This window comes from Gymnoscopelus braueri (genome assembly GCF_963280865.1).
Source record: "Gymnoscopelus braueri genome assembly, chromosome: 10".
Taxonomy (NCBI): Eukaryota; Metazoa; Chordata; class Actinopteri; order Myctophiformes; family Myctophidae; genus Gymnoscopelus; species Gymnoscopelus braueri.
In genome coordinates, this window is record NC_137611.1 from 14,721,320 (window position 1) to 14,743,725 (window position 22,406).

The 22,406-nt window shown below is 43.1% G+C and overlaps 1 protein-coding gene across 1 annotated transcript in view; it reads left to right on the forward strand.

Moving 5' to 3' along the window:
* LOC308093379 (netrin-G1-like) overlaps positions 1-20,458 on the forward strand; it is a gene marked incomplete at both ends in the record, with an annotated part of 137,315 nt that extends 116,857 nt beyond the window's left edge. The window contains 2 exons of the mRNA XM_080439715.1: positions 6,710-6,977; positions 20,347-20,458. Coding sequence (XP_080295841.1) covers positions 6,710-6,977; positions 20,347-20,458 — 380 coding nt within the window. The remainder of the gene's footprint in view (positions 1-6,709; positions 6,978-20,346) is intronic.
* Between the last annotated feature and the right edge of the window lie 1,948 nt (positions 20,459-22,406).

Sequence of the window (22,406 nt, forward strand, 5' to 3'; positions counted from 1 at the left end):
TTTCCCCTCGATCTACACACCAAATCTTTTTTTGGCAAAAAACAGCCGATCTACAAGATCACAAGGTGTCTCGTTGCGACCCGTTGTGATTTTGTAGATCTGGTATTCTCATCAAATGTTTGCCTATTTTTTGCCAAATATTCGCCTATCATGACACGGCGAGAATAAGGCGGCTAGGGTTCGCGTGGTTAAGTAGTTCATCGGTGTATAGTTATAAAATCGGTCGTCCATTAAAATGTGATGACGTGAGAGGAGATGAAATGACACGACACGACTGGAGGAAAGTTACGGCGAGGTTAGACATTATTATTCTTTTGTAGTTTGTTGTGACCAAAACGTCACTCAGCCTCATTAATTCTGTTCATCTCCAAAGCATATCAGTGTTGCACAGCCAGAGTCTTTTTGTTTTTCAAGATGCAGTCCGACCAAAAAGAAAAAGATGAGACAAGCCGTTAACAAGACAAAACAAGACAAGACAAAACTCGGCAGATTGATCTGCATTCGAGGCATACAAATGACACCTACTGTAGCAATTAAAAACGGAATCAGCAGCGTGTCTCCGTGTTGCACGACGACTGTGCCGTTGGGACATTTCCTGCAAGTGTTGCCTTAGTGCAACACTCCTCACCCATAAGAGTACGTGTCACAACAGCTGTCCTGCTAAAATGTCACACGTCTTCCAGAGGTGTGATAGTACACATATGTCACTGACAGAGTGTGCTGTCGTATGGGGGTCTTTGGCCCCGACTTGAACTTTGCTTTTCCCAACTAACGCCAGCACAAGGTCCAAACACTAGTGATGTCATCTACTTTTTTTTTTTTTCCTTAAATTTTTATCCCACGATTTTGTAACCATATTTTTTACACCCAGTGCCAATTGTCTATGTAATCCTGGGCACTACCTTCCCTCTGCCAACCTAGGGAGGCCAGGGCCGAGCTCATGCCTCCTTCAATGCATGAGAGCCAACTGACCTTCTTGTCACCTGACAGGGGAGAGTTTCCCTGGTTGGACATAGCGCGTGGAAGGAACACGTTATTCCAACCAGTTCCTTTCCCCTCCATCAGGCGCCCCGGCTGACCAGGGGGAGGCAGTATAGTGACCAGGATTACTGCATGTTTTTGTGAGGGTACCTACCCTAGGAGACACGGGGAGAACATGCAAACTCCACACAGAAAGGCCCTTTCGCCAACCCCACCTAGGGTATGGGCACTGATGGCACCGATAGGGTTGCGGAAGAGAGAACACGCCCTCAGCGCCCACATCGTCCCCTGCGGGAATCGAACCCAGGACCTTCTAGCTGTGAGGCGACAGCACTACCGACTGTGCCACCGTGCCCCCTTGATGTCATCTACTTTAACCACTTGAACCCCAGCATCCTTATTCTGCGGGGAAACGTTAGCCAACAAAATTGCTCGATCTACAAGCTCACGTCGCGTCACAATGCAACGGGTTGCGGATCTTTGAGATTCGGTGTAGACGGGGGGTCCCAAGTGTCTGTTTGTCTGTCTGTCTGTCTGTCTGTCTATTGTCATGGCTGGCTCTTGCCACGACAAATAATAGGGGAGGGAGACCAACGGAAAGTGTAACAAATATATTTATTGACTACTAAACTAACATAAGCAACTTATAAATAACTGAACATAAAGAGACATCATAACAGTAAAGGATCCAATGAGGTGTGGGGTCAGTAAATCAGTGGTGTAAGTGTGGATGAGTGGAACATGGTGTAGTGCAGGGCGTGTGGATGGAAAGAATAGTCAAATAGGACAGAACAAAAGCATGGGGAGCAGCTGAAGAGGACGGCAGTCCTCTCTCGTCTGGATCTCACTGTGGACTGATCATGGGCTGGCTTTTAAAGCCTCCTGGAGGCACCGGGCCCAGGTGCTCTCCAATGAGCCATTAGTACATTGACTGCCACACCCTGTTCACCTAGAAGGACAGCATTAATAGAGCACACTCCCCTACTCCATATAAGGGAGTGGGGCATCACACCTCCCCCCTTAAAGTCGTGGTCCCCATAGGCTCCACGGCTCCCAACTTTAACAGTAATTTAACATATCAAATTATTAAACCCAATAATCCAAAATAAATCATACCCAACTAAGTGCATTTATACATCACACAATGTTAACGTTTAACTTTTACCATGGTTCTACGACATTTTAGCTTAAAAATACTTTTCAATTATGTGTCTAACAATAGTGTGCTATAACACCCTTATAGCCCTGGCCCTGTAACCCCCTGGACTCTCCTCCCCCTCAACGGCTGGATCCGGTGTTTCAGCTATAGCAATGCGGCCGTCAAGGAGCAGGACAGACCAGTGATCACAACACCAGGCACTAAAAAAACAGACACCAAGTATTAGACACAGAGACATATACACTGGGTTACAAAACAATGCCCCAGTCAACTCTAGACACCGGACCTTGGATAGGTGACCCAACAGGTTGTGTCCTCTACCTCAGTCACTGCCACTGACTGAGAAGAAGGACTTAAGGTGACTGACTCACGACCATTGCTAGGTCTTAACAGGGCTGGCTGGCTCTTGCCACGACAAATAATAGGGGAGAGAGACCAAAGGAAAGTGTAACAAATATATTTATTGACTACTAAACTAACATAAGCAACTTATAAATAACTGAACATAAAGAGACATAACAGTAAAGGATCCAATGAGGTGTGGGGTCAGTAAATCAGTGGTGTAAGTGTGGATGAGTGGAACATGGTGTAGTGCAGGGCGTGTGGATGGAAAGAATAGTCAAATAGGACAGAACAAAAGCATGGGGAGCAGCTGAAGAGGACGGCAGTCCTCTCTCGTCTGGATCTCACTGTGGACTGATCATGGGCTGGCTTTTAAAGCCTCCTGGAGGCACCGGGCCCAGGTGCTCTCCAATGAGCCATTAGTACATTGACTGCCACACCCTGTTCACCTAGAAGGACAGCATTAATAGAGCACACTCCCCTACTCCATATAAGGGAGTGGGGCATCACACTATCTTGTGCCATCAGTCTGTCTAGCTAATTATGTATTTGTCTATAGATAGATGCACATAAATATGTATGAGTGAAAGAGAGGCATACGGTATGTAAATGTCCAATATCATGAACTCAAAGGCGATGTATTTGCTATGCATACATCACCCCTTCACAGTGCCTAGGATGAGACAGATTTAAGCTAAGATACTGTACCAAATAAAACACAAGTGCCAAAGGCATGACATTAGACGTGTGGTTCTCAAAGCGGGGCCGGGGGACCCGCTCAGTAGGAGGTCCAGGGCCTTAATGCATATCAAACCACTGGCATAGACAAACCAAGACTCCATGTGAAGCTCTATGAACACTCAGAACCAGTGACGTCACGTGACGCTGGAATGCTAAAAGGATGAGACAGTCAGGGTCACGAGCCTCCGCTGACTCCCAGGGCCCGAGCCTCCATATTAAGCGGTGTTTAATTGGGCTACAGATGTTTCGGGAAAGACAATGGCCCTGGAGGTCTTCTGGAGGACAATGACGCCCGTGGATAATCTCCTGGACACTGGCAGCAAAGTTAACTTGCAGATTAGACGACAGAAGCTCAAAGCGCGGTCCACTGAGAAGTTCTTCTTCACGGCACAATGGGCAGTATTAAACCCATGCAAAATTTCTAATATCGTATGGTTTTCCCATACAATGCTGAAGGGCGTTTTAGAGGGGATGTTGCATCCATGCGTGCGTGCGTGCGTGCTAGGGCATTAACAGAATAATGAAATATATGTATAAATAAATAGAATATTCGACTATCAAACCACTATTCGACCACTGTACATCAATGTCGATTATTCGAAAAAAGAAAAAAAAAAGTTTTTTCAGTGGCTTTTCAACAGCAGACACGCAGCTGTGAGCTCTGGTGTTGGTAGTTTTCCTAATCAAATCATTTCATACTGTATGTGAGCCTGAGGTTGTGATCTGCCCGATGTTGTGCTCATAGCTCTGGTGTAGGGCTGTCCCCTAAAAGTCGACGTCGGGCAAGGAGCCTGACGTCGACTCCCATTCCTTGAGTCGAGTTGTCAATGCCATTGGCAAAAACTATATATATATATATAATCAAATCGATGAATCGAATATTCTAATACTTATAGGTTGAGTAAGTCGAATGCTAAAAATCACTATTCGTGAATGCCCTAGTGCGTGCGTGCGTGCGTGCGTGCGTGCGCATGCTTATGTTGTGTGTATAATAAGACATCCTCAAACAAATTAATAATACAAGTATTCAGATGTATATCTATACTGTGCATGTACAGTACATGTCTATATTTTTGTTGGACTACATGCATGTATACAGTAGTGTAAGTGTGCACCTGTTGGAGTTTGGTTGGAGGCTGGAGTTTAAGGCAAACACAATGCCTTTTTAATCAGTCCAGGCATAAGCAATGATTATTTGTCGAGTGTATTCTGATGCATGAGCCTACATTACAGAACACCCAAAAATGTGATTACTATTTATGCAGGAACGGATATCCAATTATATCGAAATCTCTTGGCAAATATTACCTCTTCCTGGATTTCACCTCCGCAAGCAGAGAGGCTTCCTAGAATAATTGAGTCACAAGCCTTTTGTCTGGAAATGTGAATATGAGCTTACGTGGTCTTAATAAGTCCATATCAAAACAAAGCAAGGAGCAGTCTGCAGTGCATCACCACAGGAGCAGCAGTTCATTCTTTACTGGCTTCAGGCCAGGATATTAACCTATGTACTGTCAATACACAATAATACTATCTTTGTCCTCAGCAAACATCTCTGTAATACATAATGTATATATATCTGCATATATAATATACAGTAATAGAAGCAGTGGTGGAATGTAACTAAGTACATTTACTCAAGTACTGTACTTAAGTACAATGTTAAGGTATTTTGATTTGAGTATTTCCAATTTTCATTACGTTTTACTTCTACTCCACTACATCTCACAGGCAAATATTGTACTTTTACTCCACTACTTTTAGTTACTTTAGTTACTAGTTACTTTGTAAAACATACATTAACCACTTCAGCCCTATACCGTGGCTATTTGAAAATAGCACATCTGCAAGCCTTTTGTAGATCGCAGTCTTAATCCATATCAAGTCCATATCAAAACAAAGTGATTTGTAGATATGCTATTTTCAAAGGATTTATTATACATTTGGAAACTTGTGAAATGGGACATTGTGCATAACGCTTACTTTTACTTTTAGAACTTTTTATTTTGATGCCAATACTGTTGTACTTTTAGTCAGAGAAACTTTGAATACCGGACTTTTACTTGTAACACAAACGGTAGTAATTCTACATTGTGGTATTGCTACTTTAACTTAAGTACAAAATGTGAGTAGCTACTGTACTTCTTCCACCACTGAAGAGAAGTACAACATAAGACCAAGTACAAATATAATCCTACAATACATATATTTCAGGGTTGGATTTTCTTGGGGGGGGGATCAAGGGACGCCTCTGCGTTTGATATCCTCCCTGTGGTCATACATTTTTATGACCGGTGGGGATAGGTGTTAGTATCCCTGCTTCTGGTCTGACTGAATTAAATGCATGCATTTCCTTTTGGGAATATGTAGACTGTCTGAAACGTTTGACATGTTTCACATGTTCTGAACACTGCATGAGACGACATACATTTGTGCCTTTAATTTATTTATTAGGGAATGTCTGTGTGCTTATACAGCACTCTTCCACAATAACTACACACATTTGTGCCTTTTCTCCAGACTCTTACTGTATGTATTAGGGACTTTTTGTGTGCTTTACTGTACAGCACTCTTCCATAATGCAATAGATATCAGCCTGAAGCAAAGTGTTCAAAGGGTCAAAACCCTCTCCACTCAAGCAATGACTGTTTGTTACCATTAGTAAGGTTAACGGGCAGAGAAGTAAATTACGGGCAGTCGAGAAGTCGCCTACGCGTCGCTAGCCTATTTGAATATCAAACGCTAGCCGCGGCGGAATGAGGTAGCAGGTATACAGTAGGAGGTTAGCAAACAACAGGATGCCGGTCTCACACGCCACATCCTCCTGTGCCCATTCTCTGAGCACCACTGTGCCACCGGGAGGTTGAAAATCTATTCTGTTCTCCCACAGAGGGACAGCATCAATCAGACGGCACAATGCAACACGTGTCCCTCCCGTTTTGCTCATTACTGTTATTATTATTTTTGTGTGCCTTTTGCTTTGCTAGACTTGTGTGCTCTATTTGTTCTTTTGTTTTCCCGGGGGATTATCTTTTTTTTTTTCTCTCTTCTTCGTTGAGGTCCCTGAAGCGGTCCTAAAAATACCCCTGCAAGGTCTTTCTGTGGTCACTGTCATAAACAATCACTCATGAAGCACTCGCGGCCCGCTTTTTTGCGAGAAAAAAAAAGGCCACAGGCTGCCTTTCCCAGTACTCACACAGCGTGCGTGCTTCTCGCCCCGCAAAAGTCGTCGGTCACACCCTTCCTAGGGTGTCACCTGAAGTGTTTTTTTCCCCCCTTTTTTTTCTTTGAGTGTGCAAATGCAGGAGTGAACAGGGACAAGCAAGATCAGGCAGCATGTACAACCCCTGTGAAACCGTGTGTGTGTGTGTGTGTGTTGGTTGATGTTCTCCTGTCTCCCTATCGTTGGAGTGATCTATTAATCCACCCTTCCCCTCCCTCTCCTCCACCCCCTCTGCCCCTCCCCCCCACCTTTGCTCTTCACAGCCCGTGTGTGCGACGATGCGCTCCTGCGCTGTCAGAACGGCGGCTCCTGCCACCACCATCAGAGGTGCCTCTGTTCCGCGGGCTTCACGGGGGTCCTGTGCGAGCGGGCACGCTGCCAGGGCCCCGGGGAGTGTGACGACCAGCCGTCCGGACAGGCCTCCCTCCATCATCCGCCGCTGCCTCCCGCGGGCCCCAGGCGCGCTCTCCTCCTCCTCGTGCTCCTCGCTCTCCTTCCGGCGCTGCTCCCCCTGTCGGTCGTTTCCCTCTGGTGAAGCAGCAGGAGGACCTTAATAGAAAGAAAGAAGGAACACCTCCACAGACAGGTCAACCAAAAAAACAAAACACACAAAAAAAGCATCAACAAAAAAAAGAACAAAGAACCTTGGGACTGCACAAGTTGAGAATGAGTTCTCAATCACGAGACACGAGGGACAAAGGGATGTTATGAGAGGACGTTGTGCCGGGCAAACAGAAAGAAAGAGATTTTTTTTTTTTTTCATATACCCAAGGCCACGACTGCGGGGGATTGGAGTTTTAAGTGCAATATGTTGTGTACTGATGTGGTATACGTATACTGAAGGGAGATGGATTTATGAGAGAGACTGAACGCAAACCTTTGTGAATTCACACTGCTGGCTTAAAAATCTTAACACTGACAAAAATGGCGGAGCCGTCGCCTTATGACTGTGGCAAAGTGGCAAAGTGCTTGAATTAATGTTCATTTAAAGCGGCGACTCGAGCCGAGTTAAGAGTTACCCCATATTCCTCTGAGTAGACACGTTGAAATTGTACAAAAACTTAAAACACATGATTTCTGACATCTTCTGCCATCATTAAGAAGAAGACAAAGAAGATGAAACAAAAAAGTGGGGCGACGACATTTTAAAATGTCCTCCCGTACTGCCCCTTCCCTTACTCGTTACCTTGTTCTCTCTCTCTCTTTCTCTCTCTCTCTCTCTCTCTCTCCTCTTTCCCTTCTTTCCTTCCCTCAAGCCTTCCTCAGCCCCTCCTTTCCTCTCACACTCTTTTTACCTGTGCGTCGGTGACTCTGGTGATTTAAGTTCGCTAAAGAGTGTTTATTGTTTTGCCAAATGCTGCACACGTGTTCTTATTATCTAGGCACTTGAGTACCTAAAGTACCTTTCTAGTATGTTTCCTTATTTTGTTCAGTTGGAGGCTTCGTAGTCATGCTTGACATGCTCACCTGTACGGATCAAGAAGAAAAAAAGAAAAAAAGATGTAACATACTGTAACTGTATTTAATTTTTGTACAAAACAGATATTTTCATGACTACGCGAAAACAACAACAAAAAAATATGTATTACTTGTTTTCTATTTCCGCCAAACCTGGGCTAGATGTGGACTACTATGCTTATGAGTTGAGGACTTTTGTTTGATTTGACATTTTTTCTGCTTTTGTGACACATGGTTCTCTTCCGTCGAGAGCCGCTGTCAAAGAATATGTTTACATACACACTTAAAAACAATACAGTTCCACCAAAGGAAAAAAAAAAAACTAACCAACATGTCTTTGTCTCGTTGTTGAACAGCTTTCACCCAACTAAACTGTGGCACTTTAGACAAAACACTACATGTATGTATTGAGTTTGTACACCGAGGACAGGATGATAACATTTGATGGAGGCTAGTAAATAATGTTTGCATTTCTACTGAAATATAAGTTGCTTGGCTGGTAACGAATCATTATGTTTGGAAGTTTTAATCTTGTAAAAAAAAAAGAAAAAATTAAGTAGTTTGCCTTGAAAAAAATTGACAAACATCACAAATGGGATTATCAAAATCTTCCGTTTTTATTTATTTTATTTATGAATAATCAGACATTTTAAAATCAGAGCTATATTATTTGTTTAGGCTTATTTTTTTAACAACACCTTATGGAATTAATCTCACTTTAAAACCTGCAAACAGAGAATTTCAACACAGTCATTCTCTCTTCCTTTTCATTCACTAATCTCTGGTCTCCCAGAGGACATTGCATCTGAATTCAGACTGCAGAAGGTGAGAGATATTCCGTCCATTGTTTCTCTGCTTTGTCTCAGTCAGCTGCCAGCAGGCTGCTCCACCGCTCCCTGGATCATCATTTCAGAGAGGAAGAAGAAAATGGAATATATTCCGTTCATAAACTCGCTAATTTTAAAGTGATTTTGTGTTTAACATGTTTTTCTTTGGACTCGCATGACAGACAAAGCAAGGGAATGATACTGTAATGCTAGCCAGCCAAGTATAAATCACGTATTTTACCGCGAGTAGCTTGACGTAATGGAAAAACTTACTTGGAAGAGGACTTGGAGGTTCAACGTAAGTTGATATCTATCAGGGGCGGACTGACCATTGTTGATATATATCAGGGGCGGACTGACCATTGTTGATATATATCAGGGGTAGACTGACCATTGGGCATTTGGGCATATGCACGGTGGGCCGACACTATTTTTTTTTTTAAATATTTATACCCCCGTCCGTCCGTCTTTGGCTAACTACCGGCCCACAGAGGAGCTGATATCATGTAATTGGCAGACATTGCTTTGTCTGTCATCTGAACTGGCCAATCCTTGCATAGCACCAGCCCACAGAGCAGAGAGAGATTACATGATTGGCCCACTGCCTTGTCTCTCATCTGATTACAATTCCCAGTGGCCCAATCGCGCAGGCTACTGTGGACCGGAAGTCCCGCCCACACAACGCGTTACTACACACACACAGAGGAGATGTTAGATCGGTGATGAGAGAACGAGGGAAAGGAAAAAGTTAACTAGATAATTACAAGCATGGGCAAAAAAAGCGCAAAGGGGGTGCACAGACCTTGAGAGAAAATCTAATAAAATCTCTAGAGGCAGAGAGTGCCAAGTGAAAAAGAAATTACACATGTTTGCTGCAGCTAATAATGATATAAAGAGACAAGTCAACCTGTGACTGTAGCAGCAACCTGCCGGTACCCAGGCAGATACATACTGTAGCAGGTACATACCAGCCCAGATCCAGGCCATCAGGCTGTATTGTTATGTATGTATGTTTACTAAAAGTGCAATCCATAAACGGAATGAAAGATTAGCACCATATTCACCAGCGAATCACAGAGCATTCAAGTGAGTCACAGAGCATCCAAAGAGCGACAGTGCGATGAGATGTCTTCTGAAGTTCTCTGACTAAGAAGGTAGCATTCATGCTTATGTTCCATTTTAATCCATGGCTGCCGTCAGTCACACTGGCACGCATTTACCTGTGTGTGTGTGTGTGAGTGTGTGTGCGTGTGCGTGTGCGTGTGCGTGTGTGTGTCTGTGTGACTATTAATATTTTGACGGCAAAAATAAGAAAAAGATGATGACACCCCCCATGTGTCACCTCGAACGGTGGAGTGTTTTCACAGAGTCTTTACATTTATTTTCCCGAATAATGCACGTACGCAAGAGTCTGGTCCTGGTGCACACTGGGTCAAATGCTGAAAGTATCTGGTGACTTTCAGAATTCGCCATGGGCACTGCAGGCCTGCGTACAGAAAAGGTAATTTAATACCCTGAATAATAGGCAAGTTGAAACTCTTCAATCCTTAAGCCTGCTTTATACATCGGCGTAAGACGACCTCGTGCACCGAAAATATCCGACCTACGAGCTCTCATCGTGAGCCTGTGGGTCGGATATTATCGACGACACCGCCTTACGGCGGAGCATAAATCGGGGCTTTAGCGCACTCATAGCCGCAATTACAGTGACCGGCACAATGCTCAATAGACAATCACCCAGATAGATGACCCAGGATATGTTTCTGAATGTGGTGTAACCTTCCCCTCTGATCATTACACCCAGCCCTCTGTACGGACTTCAGAATCCCATCAGCTTTATGTAAATTCACCAAGGAAAGAGAAAGGGGGGAGATTGCATGGCTGTCACACAGGGCTAGTCCGGCTGAAAACAGTCATTAGCTCTAATCCTGGAATCAAACGGGGAGCGAGGAAGGTTTGCTGAGCTGGTATATATACAGTACTGCCTAAAGCCCCGCGTCCCGCTGGGGGGAGTGTCTACGAGGCAGCGTGTTCAGGAAATGAGCTCTAATTCACAGAGGGTCACTGAATAGAAATGAAGTCCCTTCCAACTGGGTGACATATTGAGCGCTGAGAGACCAATTTCATTGGGGAGATTAATTTTCCCAGCGATGGTGATGGAAGCGAAACACCTAATTGTGTTAGAGAGCCCACTGTAAGTGCCTCCCATTAAATGTCACTGCCTAAAAAAAAAAAGAAGAAGGGGAAAAAAGAACAGAGAGGGCTCTTTTCCTGACGGTGAGTCATGTCTTGGCTGGGTTCTTTGGGTGACAACTTTTTTTTGGGAGGGGGGGGGTCTAAATTTCAAAATGTCATTCATAAGGTGGGAAGTAAACTGACCTTTTAAAATTTAAGTTGACCGGTGAAGGAGTGGATGTTGTTTATCCAGTATTATTATAGGCTGGCATTATTCTGCCTTGGCTTCAGACAGCAAACACTGTGAGCCAAATATACAAGACGTCTAGCTAGCCTACTTGTCTTTAGACAGTATGACTGCATCATGATATGGTAACTACCTGAAAGAACCACAAGTGAACCCTCAAGGATCTTTCAATGACGTTGCCAAGTCTCCCCAGTCATAACAAGTCTGTGTTCTATCTACAGCGCAGGTGTTCAAAGTGTGGGGTGTGGCCCCGAGGGGGACCGCCAGGAGGTGCCAAATGGGCCAATTGGAAGGGATAATAATAATGATGATAATACAATATTTGTTGTTAATTAAAAAAAATTCTATTCAAAAGATTATTGTGCCAGTTTAACCACTTTCAAAATGGTGTCCCTATTTTGGGCATGTCGATATTGTCTTTTTTTCCCCCGCTTCCAAAAATAGTGAAAATAGGCGATCTACAAGCTCACTAAGCTATTTTCACTCATATGGTTATTTGTGGGTTTTTGGCATGGAGAAGTATGGGAACCCTGGATGTCAAACACAGCTATGATAAAAGACTCAATTGATAGTTAGACGGAAAAAGCAAAGCCACTGAAACCTTTGGTGCAGTTATTGCGAAATGCGGCACACATACTATAGAATGTAAGTTATGACGATGAGCCATAGCCATGTTCTAATAATCCATAAGCAATGTTAGGTCCCCTCTGCAAGTTGCATCAACATTAGTGCTGCAATCGACTTTGTTGACTTTTCCCTTTGTGTGGGAGTGGCTCACTGGGAGACTGGGATGGCAATCCAGAGGAAGAGATGTGTGCGTGTGCGTGTGCGTGTGCGTGTGCGTGTGCGTGTACATGTGCATGTGTGTGTGTGTGTGTGTGTGTGTGTGTGAGCATGTGCGAGTGTGCTTGCGAGTGTGTGCATGCACGCGTGCATGGGTGTGTACGAGAGCACTTACATGCGCGCGTGTGTGTGTGTGTGTGTGTGTGTGTGTGTGTGTGTGTGTGTGTGTGTGTATGTGTGCATGAATGTGAGAGACAGAAACGACTACGGTGATAGCCCAATGAAATCTGTATTCCCCAACACGTCGCATACAGTAAATCTCGTACCCCTAGATACAGATTATTATGCCCTACAGGTTGACATACAACTGCATCGGGGCAGTATGTCTTCACCTTAAGTGCAGGTACAAGACAGCGGTCGACATCAACATGCTGCAGCCACGGCGGTAAAACGGGCATCATAATTCCTCTACATGGCCTACTTACTGAATGAGTGTAGGTGTGGGAATATGAAATGTCTCCGTCCTTATGCACAGCAGATTTTGGTGGAGCGACCTGAATGTACAAGTGGTGACCTCGGTATGCACTTTCTTTTACTGTGCATATTATAATACCAGCGGTTCACAACCTTGTCTGGAAGAGGGTCCACGCTTGAAAATCTCAAAAGAGTTGGCTGGGCCGCCTGCATTTTCAGCGCAACGTTTATTTGAATGATCAATCAATTGCTTGTGTTCCGGCTCAACTAACATTAGTCTACTTTATAAGTTCCTATATCGGTATCATTTAAAGAAAGAAAAATTAACATTTTCAAGGTTTTAAAGGAAAAAAAATATGTTTTTTTTAAACTATTTTTTAATATTCATGTTATATTACCATTTGAATCATAGTGTTTTACCAATTATTTGGGGGCCCACTTGCAATACCCTCACAGCCCAGCATCGGGCCCCAGCCCACAGGTTGCTTTATACGGTTCAGCAGATAGGACCCATGCTTTATTATACTATAGCTCGTTTTCATTCAAGCCATTTGATCGGGGACTAATTTATGAGAATGCAATTAATTGCATATTGTAGTAACACAACCGTGTCAGGGGTCTCAAGACAGGAATTGTGAATCAATCATTCAAAGCGACAATCCGTGACTTTCATGTCCTACATGGGAGTCGATCCCAGGTCACAAACTGTTTTACTGTTGAGCTATAACAGAGAGAACACACATTTGGGAATGTGAGTTATTGTCTCCACCCGGCCGAAAGGCATGACGAGAGTATGTTTTGCACCCTGTCCGTCCGTCCATGTGTCCGTCCGTCCGTGTGTCATTCTGTCTGTCTTTGTACTGCTAATTCCCCGGCACTGTTGGCTTGATCGCAGCGAAACTGTGCACACACACTCCCTGGATGCCAATTCAGAACCTCTGCCCCAAATATCACATGGGCCTGTTATAGCGCCACCAGGAGGCCGCTTTTTGCAAAACACATTTTTGACAGTACTCCTACAGATTTTGTCCAAACATCACGCAAATCGGTACACAGTATCTCTATAGTCATTAAACAAAACTGGTCTTTCAGATTTTTCATATTCCATCCTGATTGGCTAAAAATGGCTTCCAAAGTTTGCAGGAGTGCTCTGTTCTGAACAAAATGCCTCAAATCATGAACACACAGCATGCAATTTCTGTGAAATTTCGCACGCACATTCCCACTATGCCGAGGAATAGTGGAATAGTATGCGCACTCCCTAGAGGCCAAGGAAAAACCTTTGCCGTGCATTTTTCACATCTGCCTTTTATAGCGCCACCAGGAGGCCGACTTATGTAAAACACATTTTTAAATATTACTCCCTCCCATTTTATCCAAATTTCACGCAAATCGGTACACATGATTTCTATAGTCAAGTGATCAAGACGGACTGTTTGATTTTTCATATTCCATCCTGATTGGCTAAGATTCACATATAAAGTTTGCAGTAGTGGCTTGTTTTGAACAAAATGCCGCAAATCATGAACGCAGCTTCCGATTGCGGTCAAACTTTGCACGCACATTCACACTATTTTAGCATTGGCCTGTTATAGCGCCACCAGCAGGTCTAATTTTGCAAAACACATTTTTGGAACACATCTGCTTTCAATTCCAGAGCCACAAAACAACAGTCACTGAACATGTTTCACTGCCACACCGGGCCCTAACAGGACAGCAACAGAGCTACTGTACATCTTGAACCACATCAGCACATGACACGAACAGCATCAAACACGAACAGCATACAACAAAAACATCATACAACACAAACTGCAGCAGCAGCAGCATCCAGCAAAGGAAAAGGAAAAATTAGGTATGTCACAATTATTACATAATCACCTGGATCGCAAGTATTTCAGATAATCACAAAAACTTTTTCTGATAATCGACATAATCATTTTCAAAAATAGTGGAAATAAGTATAAAGTTATTGAGTTATGCAAGTTATTTGTCATATCTGACCCGTGCACCTTTTGTTTACGAAGACAGACACATTTTTATTAATAACGTTACAATGTTCAACTTCAGTGTACAACGCAATAATTAATTAATTCGGCCTAGTTAATCGCAATTATTTGAGCGACAATTAATCGTCAAGTAAAATGTCATAATCGTGACAGCCCTAAAGAGGTTCCTACTTTGAGCCGTCTTCATCAGCCGTCTTCAGGGGAAACCCCCGAGAAGGACAAGGTCTTCGGCCGTTTGACCGTGCGGACCAAGTCGGAGGAATCGCCCAGGCAGACAAACCCATGGATAGAGAGAGATCTCCAGATCTCCATCTCTAGGGCAGGGCATCCTCGGATGAGCCTTCCAGCGGGCGTCTCCCGTCATCTCCATCCTCCATACATCTGGTTAGCTTCACCAGTACTTTACATCTCTCTGGTTAGCTTCACCAGTACTTTATTAGAGGTGGATAGTCTGGGAGGGTGGTGAGAACCTCAGTCTTCTGGGTATTTAGATGACATCTGCATCGTCATATGTATGTGTGTGGGGGTGTATGGGTGGGTGGGTGTGTGTGTGGGGTGTGTTTGTTTGTGTGTGTGTGTGTGTGTGTGTGTGTGTGTGTGTGTTTATAACATTTAAAAAAAGACTACATTAGAGAGTCATCTAGACCTAGTTGTAGTAGTGAAGCCCAGTTCTTGCTCCCCTCCTCCACTGATGGCCTGTCTTCATAGTCCACGCTTATAGAGCATCGCAGTTCCCGCCCCTTCCGGGTTCCACCGCAAAAAACTCAATGCATTTTTCCCATTGACATTTCCAAAAATATTTATATCAATGAATTTAAGCCTAGAATCAAGCCATCCAGGGTCCTGGTGAATCATGACCATAAAACGTTTGATTCTGTGATTCTGTTTTTTTAAACGGCAAAACAAAGGGTATTTATTAAATATAGTATATCATATAATTAAATACAAAATAAAATAAATCACAGAAAAAAAACGTTTTATGGTCATGATTCACCAGGATGGCTTGATTCTAGGCTTAAATTCATTGATATAAATATTTTTGGAAATGTCAATGGGAAAAATGCATTGAGTTTTTCCTTCCGGCACCAGGAAAAACCAGGAAGTGGGCGGGAACTGCGATGCTCTATAGTGAAGCGGAGGGGAGAAGGGGGTGTGTCCCCTGCAACACCTCTGCCAGCCTTGAGTATCAGAAAGAAAGGAAGAAAGAAAGATTAATTCAAGTAACCGAGAGCCATATATACTGTACGTATACTGTATCCTGTCACAACATACACAGCCTAGTATATGTATACTGTATCCTGTCACAACATACTGTATACAGCCTAGTATACGTATACTGTATCCTATCCTGTCACAGCATATACAGCCTAGTCAGTGGCGTAACGGAGGGGTAATTGATGCGGTGCGGGGGGGCCACCAGCAGGGGGGACCCCGCCTGCACTGATACAAATACTTTTACAGCAAAAAAAAAGAAAAAAGCTGATTTATATTGGTCAAATAGAACCGAATTAGACCCGAATTAGACCAAATTACACCCGAATTAGACCCGAAATTTCGCGCACGTGCGCAGGTTGTGCGTGCACATGCACGCGCGCTGCGCGCGTATGTACGTGAAACTCCCGCGGGGAGGCCCCGCGATTCTGCGTTACGCCACTGAGCCTAGTATACTTAGAGCTTGTAGATCGGCTATTTTCACAATGTTTGCCTCTTTCTTACGTAATATTTGACCATTTGGCCAATTTAGTATTAAAAGTCATTACATTGTAACTTTATAAATGTGCAAATACACTGTATACACTTATAGGGCATAGCAGTGGCGGCCATTTTCTGGTTCCACTTCAAAATACTCAATGCATTTTTCCCATTGACATTTCCAAAAATATTGATATCAATTCATTTAAGCCTAGAATCAAGCCATCCAGGGTCCTGGTGAATCATTTTTTCTGTGATTTTTATTTTATTTTATATTTAATTATATGATATACTATATTTAATAAATACCCTCTGTTTTGCCGTTTTCAAAAAAGTTTTTTCACAGAATCAAACGTTTTATGGTCATGATTCACCAGGACCCTGGATGGCTTGATTCTACGCTTAAATTAATTGATATAAATATTTTTCGAAATGTCAATGGGAATAATGCATTGAGTATTTTGAAGTGGAACCAGAAAATGGCCGCCACTGCTATGCCCTATAGGGTATAGCAGTGGCGGCCATTTTGTGGTGTCACAGATAGAAAACCCATACATTTTTCCCATGGAGATTTAAGCCTGGAACCAAGCCATCCAGGATCCTGATGAATGTGTAAAGTGATTTAATAGGCCCAGTGGTGCAAAAAGCAGTCAAAATCTTTACTTGAGTAAAAGTGCCAATACAGCAATTTTGAAATACTCAAGTACAAGTCTGGTATTCAAACTTTACTTCGGTAAAAGTACAAAAGTATTGGCATCAAAATATACTTAAAGTACCAAAAGTAAAAGTACTCATTATGCACAAAGCGTTATGATGTGACGCGTTGTGAGTTTGTAGATCGTCTATTTTCAAATAGCCTAACTATATAGGCTATAGGGCTGAAGTGGTATGTTTTGTAATAATAATCCAAATCTACAAAGTAACTAGTAAGTTTTCAAATAACTGTAGTGGAGTAAAATATTTGTCTCTGGGATGTAGTGGAGTAGAAGTAAAAGTAGCCTATTGAAATTTTAAAATACTCCAGTAAAATAAAAGTTCCTCAAAATTGTACAGTACTTGAGTACATGTACTTAGTTACTTTACACCACTGACTAGGCCTGCATAGCCTGTCTTAGCATCACAATCAAACACAGCTCAACAATACAACACATTCACTTCACATCACATCACACAACACAACAATGCTTCATCCTGACTAGTTGTTGCTTTACCAAGTAAAATAAAAGTGAAATTAAACACACAAATTCCATTAATTCCTTTAATGCTAGGCAGCTAATTAGCTAAGCTAAGTCACCTGCAGAAACTCACCTCAGTTTGGTCAGATGGAGAAAATGCACTTCCGTATCCACAGTCTTGTCACAAGCGTGTTTTAGCAGCGTTCACCACTCTGGTAAACACTGACAACTCTACTCAACGTCCATGTGGAGTAACGTTGCATTATGAGTTGTTTATTTTGCTCTTTTACTTCCAAACATTGCAGAGCTTGTAAACAAACTGTGTGTGTGTGTGTGTGTGTGTGTGTGTGTGTGTAAGAGGGGGGGCGGGCTGACAATTGGAGGACTTATAAAGCCCGCCCCTCCCTCCCTGCTTCCTAGGGAGTGTGGAGCAATAACTAACTACCTCCCAGGGCAGGGTTTCTCAAAGTGGGTGCCCCGTGGCCAGTGGTGTGAAGTAACTAAGTACATTTACTCAAGTACTGTACTTACGTACAATTTTGAGGTATTTACACATTTCAATACTTTTACTTCTACCCCACTACATCTCAGTGGAAAATATTGTACTTTTACTCCACTACAATTATTTGAAAACTTAGTAACTGTGCACTTTTGCAGATATAAATTATTACATTATAAAACATACATTAACCACTTTAGCCCTATTTTATACATAGGCTATTTGAAAATAGCCGATCTACAAGCTCACAACGCGTCGCATCGCGACGCGTTGTGAGCTTGCAGATCTGCTATTTTCAACATTTTAGTTTTTTACTTTTACTTTTGGTACTTTAAGTACCTTTTGATACCAATACTTTTGTACTTTTACTCAAGTAAATTTTGAATTCTGGGCTTTTACTTGTAACGGAGTACTTCTATATTGCGGTATTGATACTTTTACTTAAGCAAAACATTTGAGTACTTTTTCCACCACGGGCCGTGGCACCCTAGGGTGCCGTGACACAAGTCCAGGGGTGCCAAAGCAGGATACTTTGATAATATTCGGTGGTTAAACTTCACTTCAGTTTAACCACTTAGACTTAGTAAAACGGACCTCACTACGTTCTTTTTTGATCTACACCAAAAATCTTTGCCAAAAAATGACAGATCTATAAGCTCACAACGTGTCGCCCTTGCGACCTCTTTGTGAGCTTGTAGATCGGCTATGTTTGGTTAATGTTCCTCCCAGAATAGGGATGCTGGGGTTCAAGTGGTTAAACGTAAAGTATAACGTCAATCTGTCCTCCACTCCTAAAGGAAACTGAAATTCTCTGAAGTTTAGTGACACTATATTAACGGTGCACCTGCACTAATTTAGCTGGTGTGATGTCCCACTCTAGGCTACAGTGGGTGTGTGTGTCAGTTGGGTTGCCTAACTCTGCTTATTCCTAGGTGAGCAGGCCTGTAATCAGGCTTGATGGCTCATGGAGGGCACCTGGGCCCGGTGCCTCCAGAGCCTACAAGCTCAGCTCAAGACTCTAAAGAGAGACTCAGAGACGACAGACCTGCCAGCACTCTCCCCTCAGTGCTCCATGTTCTTTTTCTTATAGGCTCGGCTTTCCATCCACACACCTGCACTGCACCATGTCCCACACATCCATAGTATACACATTCATACAACACTGATTTACTAGGCTGCCCTAGTGCGTCTGATATCTGGTCTAGAGGGGCGGGTTCAAAATCTCCAGAGAGAGAATCCGTGGGCTCCCATTGGTTCAACGATCTGTGCGCCCGCCCCAGCTACGCGCCCCTCCTCCTCCCCCAATGTGCAGCATTGAGAGCCCTGAGGTCACAACATTTGGAGCGTCGCCCACTGCACTCTGGTTGGTTGGGGAAATGAAAGGTTGACTCCCACTTCCTATGCCAGGAACGTCAACACCCTGGTCTAGGCTCTTATTTTTTAGCAAAACGCGAAGGAAAATAAAAGCCTGGAGATCGAGGCTACTGATTTACTGACTCCACACCTCACAGCATCCTTATCTCATCTGTTCAGTTATGCCATCCATTTATATCGTAATTGATTATGTTAGGTTAATTCTTTAATAAACATTTGTTATTGATTTTACACCTGATGTTCCTTCTCTTATTTGTCATGGATTTGAGCCAGTCATGACACTGGGGACACCCCTGCCCCCCTGGATTCGCAATTTATCTGTGCCAGATTACATTATCTGCCATATGTGTTTCTTCAAAACACACTAGGTTCATGTGATCAAGATGTATGAGTCAGACCCCATTCCAATTGGCTATGACTGGCTTCCAAAGGGCCCTAGGTAGGCAACCCGGCCTGGCGGAGACCTGTGCTCTGAGGAGCACACTTTTCTAGTTTCCATTTGAGTTTCACGCAGTACCTCTTGTCAACTAGTAGTGGTCCTTATAACCCAACCACAGGATCTAAATGTATCAATAGAAAAGCATGGGAGACCACCTCCAACCACCGCAAGATGTTTTAGTTATATTGTTTTAACACACTCTGCACATACACATTGGTTGTTTTATTCACAAAGTTATGGATTGCGGCTTTAAACCTGCCATAACCAATGAAAACCGGAAAAGCGTGTCATTTTAGATTTTTGCATTGGCTATTCAAAAATAGCAGATATACAAGCTCACAGCGCGTCGATCTTGAAAGTGTCAGAACTACTGATTTAGAAGGCATTTGTGGAATTGGCCTCAAGCCTTAATGGGTTAAATGATTTAGCTTTGGCTGATGGGTAAAACTCATGTGTGTCTATAACAGAAAGTAGTATGACAATGACCTTTTGGACTCGATTGTTGCACACAGGCCGTTTGCTGTCGGCGGAAGAAGAGGCATTGCCATATATTTTTGGGTCGTCACACTTCTCTGCCCGACGAGATAAAAAAGGCCTCTGGATTTCATCATGTTGTCCACTGTTCCGAGAGTCACGGCGGTGGCGATGATGCCTTGTCCTCACCCCCCCCCCCCCCTCTTTCCACTGCCGAGGCTCAGGAGAGGGTATTAAGCGGGCATTTTTAGACCTTGTGTTCTGCCACCGTCAGCACTGGTGGTGGTGGCACCATCAGAGACTTACATAACCTAAGACGACGACGGGTGTTCTGTGTCGAGGAAAGAGAGAGGCTCAGCAACGAGACTGCAACTGGAACTGATTAGCAATACAATATCCATCCATGTTCAACTCACCAATGAGTCTCTCTCTCTCTCTCTCTCTCTCTCTCTCTCTCTCTCTCTCTCTCTCTCTCTCTCTCTCTCTCTCTCTCTCTCTCTCTCTCTCCAACACATGAAGATGCATGGATCCTTCCAACTATATTTATACAGTACTTTATACTGTATATACAGTAATGAGTGTGTGTGCGTGTGTATACATAGGCATAAATAAAGTAACACACACATATATATATATATATATATATATATATATATATATATATATATATATATATATAAGCTTCCTTAGCCTATGAATATTAATGCCGTTTAATGTGCTAAAAACAGGGATGAAAAGCCTGGTTACACAATTCTTCCCAAGGCTGTTTTTCTTCAAACCGGGAGTTATATAAGCAGCTATTGTATTTATTTAAATAATGAATTTAAAATGGATCCGATGCATTCTATGATACATACACATTACACACATGTCAAACTTCGGGTTTCTAGTTGACCTTTCGTCTCTCAGAAGTCTAGGAATAATAATGGTCCAAGTTGTCCTCGACGATGCTGTAGCTGCGCTAGCTTCACTTGCTACCGTAGCGTAGCTTCATTGCCACCTGGATGAAAGGAATACATGCAGGCCAACATAAATAGGCTACATGGAATGGAATGGTGTCGTTCTGTGAGTTACATTCTCTCAAGGCCTTTTTTTCCTTCCTTTTAACAGCTCTATATGATCATTGAAGGAATGTTGCGTGAATGAAAACGGAAGCCTAAAGTGGCTTCCATTTGCAGATATGCAGGCCATATTCCTTCAGTTATTTCTCTGTTGTTTGCTCACGTGTTTGCAGGCTCACAAATGAGGCCACTGAAGACGTGTGCGTTGGATGTGTCCTTGGCCACAAAACTTTAAGCCAGATTTATACTTTGTTGTTGGTGTTGTCGATGGTGTCGCTCGCCCAACATAGCCGATCTACAAGCTTTGCTATTTTTGGCGACGTTCGTACGACAAATTATAAATTAACCACTTAAGCCCTATTTTCTGTCAACACCAAATCTCTTTGCCAAAAATCTCTTTGCTATAGACACATTGTGAGCTTGTAGATTGGCTATTTTTGCCTAATGTTCCCCCCAGAATATGGATTCTGGGGTTCAAGTTGTTAAGCATTATATTATTCTGGCTGGCTCTGAGTCACTGGGTTTGGTATGAGAGTATCACCTAAAATGTTAACAAGAGATGAATCACTCAGCAGTGAAATTCTTACCGCATCTCCTCAGCATTTCAGACACATGCAGAAACATTCTGCAGCACATCTTGTTGTCTTCCCTGGCAAGGTGCGGCTAATATTACAAAGGTGTAGTTATGCAATTAAGATGTTCCACAGGGACAAATCAATACATTCTGGGCAGGCCGTTGTCTCTGTAACAATGAAACCATCTTTTATGGAGGTAAAATAAAATGATCAGGCTCTGAGCACAGCGTGCTATGAAAACTGAAAAGAAATGAAATGATAGTCATGATGATAAATAAAATGCCCTTCCTGTGAGAAGAATGTTCAAGTATGTTGTTACTTTGAAACAGGAATTTGTGACACAAACACATGCAAACGCATACATGACACACACCTTATAACATGCACCTGCATGCGCACACATATTGATCACACATGCAAGGAGCAAAGCGCACACAAAGTGCACACACACACACATGCTGCACCCACACATTAGAGACAACAGTACACACAGGCACACATGCTCATACAATACACACAAAGGCATTCACGCGCATACTGTACCTACAGTATACAGATAGGTACGCACATGTACAGCACGCACACTCTCTCTCTCTCTCTGTGTCTCTCTGTCTCTCATCGATAATTGTAAGAATTTCTGTTCCCTCCGCACTAATCGATCTGTTATCTCCGGCAGCAGAAATTGTATTGAGTCGTGC